General features: G+C 41.1%; 1 protein-coding gene across 2 annotated transcripts in view; it reads right to left on the reverse strand.

The window, feature by feature from the left end:
* Nucleotides 1-2,203, reverse strand: part of cep89 (centrosomal protein 89) — a 57,146-nt gene extending 54,943 nt beyond the window's left edge. Inside the window, exons 1-3 of one of the 2 annotated variants that reach the window (XM_070970565.1) lie at nt 1,937-2,203; nt 1,208-1,314; nt 91-237 (exon numbers count right to left, since the gene is read on the reverse strand). In XM_070970565.1, coding sequence (XP_070826666.1) covers nt 91-237; nt 1,208-1,314; nt 1,937-1,978 — 296 coding nt within the window. In that variant the 5' untranslated portion in view covers nt 1,979-2,203. The remainder of the gene's footprint in view (nt 1-90; nt 238-1,207; nt 1,315-1,936) is intronic. The other variant, XM_070970573.1, reaches the window with a different exon arrangement.
* Between the last annotated feature and the right edge of the window lie 1,095 nt (nt 2,204-3,298).

The following is a 3,298-nucleotide window of genomic DNA, read 5'->3' on the forward strand; positions in this document are numbered from 1 at the left end:
CAGGTTTCATCTTGGACTCACCTCTTGCAGTTAGAATCATTTGTCATAACGCTTGTGATAATACTGGTGCATTTCCCAGAAGGAGTTTACCTGGTGTAAAGTGCTGTGCTGATGTTTGGTTCAGATGTGAAGGACTCTGATTGGCCAGTCTCAGAGAAAGACCTCGGCCGGGCGGGAGGGATGGCCCATGTTTGTCCAGTGAGTGAAGAAGACAAGATGGCTGCTGCTAAGGCTGATCTGAAGGTAGAAAATTGCACTTCATGTAAGGAGAGACAGACCGTTTGTGCAATCCAAGCACAAGACATGCATGCTGCTTATCACACCAGAATTTCAAGTCAGTTTGTTGATATTGATGTGATAAGGGAGCAGTTTCCCTAAAAATATCTGATTCCACTGTTTTACACTCAAGCATAACATCAACCCTCCAAATCAGGTACAGTATGTTGAGAAAACAAACAAACAACAACAAAAAAACTATTATTCCAAATATGACAATATTCTGAATTCTATACAGGTAATGTACACAGCATATTCCATTTGGATATTCTGGATTAGGCCTTGTTCTGAATGTAGTAATTTCTCATTAAGACCTGTGGCTTTCGGAGCAGTCTTTGGACATGGACATGGCACATTCAGAATATGCTTCTCAATTGGGACTTTAACCAAAGTTTGTGACACACAGCATCTTGCCTGTTTATGATCAGCTCTGTGCCTTGCCTAGCCAGCAGTTTACAGGCATGCACAGCTGCATGTAAAGAGGAATATTCATTTTCATTTACCATATAAACAGTTTAGTAGGAATATAGACTTTTTCAGAATAAAGGTAAAAGCCAGAACATTTGTGCATTAAACACGACAGTGAAAACTAACTTTTCAACCACAGGCTGGTACTCAGGGGTAAATGTTGCTGAGTTATTGCCCATCACTTGGCCAAAGATTTACCCATGGAAGACAAAACATTGTGGGGGATGAAGAGGGGAAGAAAGAAGCTGTGTTCCCTCTTAATTAATCGAGCAGTTGTGCAAAACTTCTGCATTTCACTACTGCACATGATACGCAGAATTTAAGCAAATGTGGACACTCAGCTCAATTCTTACTGAAACTCAGTGCACAGGACAACCATTACAAAACAGCAGTTCAACAGTTAACAGTGTCAGAGGAAACACAGCAGAATGAAAGGATGGAGGTGAGGGAGAGTGTTAGATACCTGGGTCTCTCAGGTGAGGGGTTTGGGCTGCGAGGGGGTGGGGTACGAGGGACAGCAGGCTTAGGAGCAATGGAGGCAGCAGGGATCAAACCATGAGCTATGTGCTTCTGCACAACACAAGCAGAGGAAGGTTAGGAGAGGGTAGCATCGCATGGACATAAAACCATGAACACACATAATGGTGGTGCTGTGACAGTGGTAAGTACATGAAATAACTGTCTGAGGAAAGCCAAAGAGCCGATACATGTGGAAGGATCACATCATGATCACTTGATCAACGAGTTACAAGACATTTGTGTTCACACAACAGCCTGGCACAGCAGTCGACTTTTTCTGCTGGAGATCCCATATCGTGACTGTATATTGGCCACAAAAGGTCCAGAATTCAGCCGTTACGGTGCTTTCAGTAGAGCAGCAGAGAAGTACTGGGAAATAAATCAATCCGTTTACTCGTTGTCTTCATTTTTCTCAACAAAATTACAACCATGCACCAGAAGACGTATTGAGGTTACAAACATGGCGTAAGTAAACGTGAGCTTTGATTTTCGCTACTTCGCTTTTGCTAATGCTACAAATTACTATGACGTTATGTACCGTAGTTTCAATGCAACTAACCTGGTTAACAGGTTCATGTTAGCTAAATGGAAAAAGGGCTCTAAGCTAGGCTAGACGATTAGCTAGCTAGACACAGGAAAATAACAAGTCTTTTATTAAAGGCATGAAACTTACAAAATCCTTGTCTTTCTCCCTCCTGAAGTTGAATTTTAACATAGCGTTAGTAGAAAATAGGATTTTTTTTACCCTTTACGTGCTATTAAAGTTATTGTTTCAGTTTCGGCAAACTGTTTGACTCGTGCACTGGCCGCTCCTTTGGTAAAATAGCATTAGAAAAGTGAAAAACTTGTCATTTCCGTGTGTTTCAGATTATCTTTCCTCTTTTACCCTGAAACGATAAAGCTAACTAAACGAGCAGTATTCAACAGGCTGACTGTTTGCAGGGTCGTCGTATCTAGACGCTTCCCCACAAGAAGGGACCTCGCTGCAAACGTCGTGCTGATTGGCTAAAACTAAAGTGTGAAGCCAATCAGCAACAGTTATAATTCACTTAGCAACGTCGTCCTTATTGATCTGTGGCCAAGCCGACAGGGGGCGATGTCGTTCCATTTACTGTCTGTTAGTCAGCACGTACAGAAAATTATTTTTCTTTCTTTCTTTCTTTCTTTCTTTCTTTCTTTCTTTCTTTCTTTCTTTCTTTCTTTCTTTCTTTCTTTCATCCATAAAGAAACTCTCTCATTTATCATTATACCCCATACAATCCATACTCAATTCAACGTGTCGCCTAAAATAACATTTTTGTAACACCTCAAAGTAGACACATCCCACATGATTAACATCGACTTTCCGAGCATAAACAGATAGGGAAAACACATTTTGTTGTCATATCTAGTATCTAGTTTCTATACCAAGCTGTCCTGTGCAGGCTGATTATAATAATAGACTTTTCAGTCCTCTTGGCTATAAAACACCTGAAAATTTCAGTGAGATTTATCAAATGCTGCCCTTTGCCCTTAGGAATGGTGGAAGTATGAATCCTATGACCAAAAGTCAACAGATGTGGTTCCTGTAATATCCAATTTTCCTGTTAAAACAAATCTCAATACTGAAGAGAATTTGACCTTTGGGGATCCATTTGGCCTTCCACACATGGTACCATACACAGTGTAAATCAAGTGTAACAACACACAGAGACAAGTATCCAGACAGTGCACACACACACACACACACACACACACACACACACACACACACACACACACACACACACACACACACACACACACACACACAGTGAAAAGTATGGGTGAAGAAATGCCTCATGAGTAAAACTTAATCACATGGTGTTTCTCTTCTGTTTCCATGATGATGGATTATGATGTCATGTGATCCAGACTCATAACAGTGAAAAATCCCTGTGTTGACTTGGTGTGTGTTGCCTCACTGAGGGCCGTCTTCAAACTTCATTCCAGCCATTCCAAACCTGCTCGGTAGTTTCAACCATTGAGCTACACAGAACCACAAATCCATACTTTT

This window comes from Chaetodon trifascialis, chromosome 1, assembly GCF_039877785.1.
Source record: "Chaetodon trifascialis isolate fChaTrf1 chromosome 1, fChaTrf1.hap1, whole genome shotgun sequence".
NCBI classification, from domain to species: Eukaryota; Metazoa; Chordata; class Actinopteri; order Chaetodontiformes; family Chaetodontidae; genus Chaetodon; species Chaetodon trifascialis.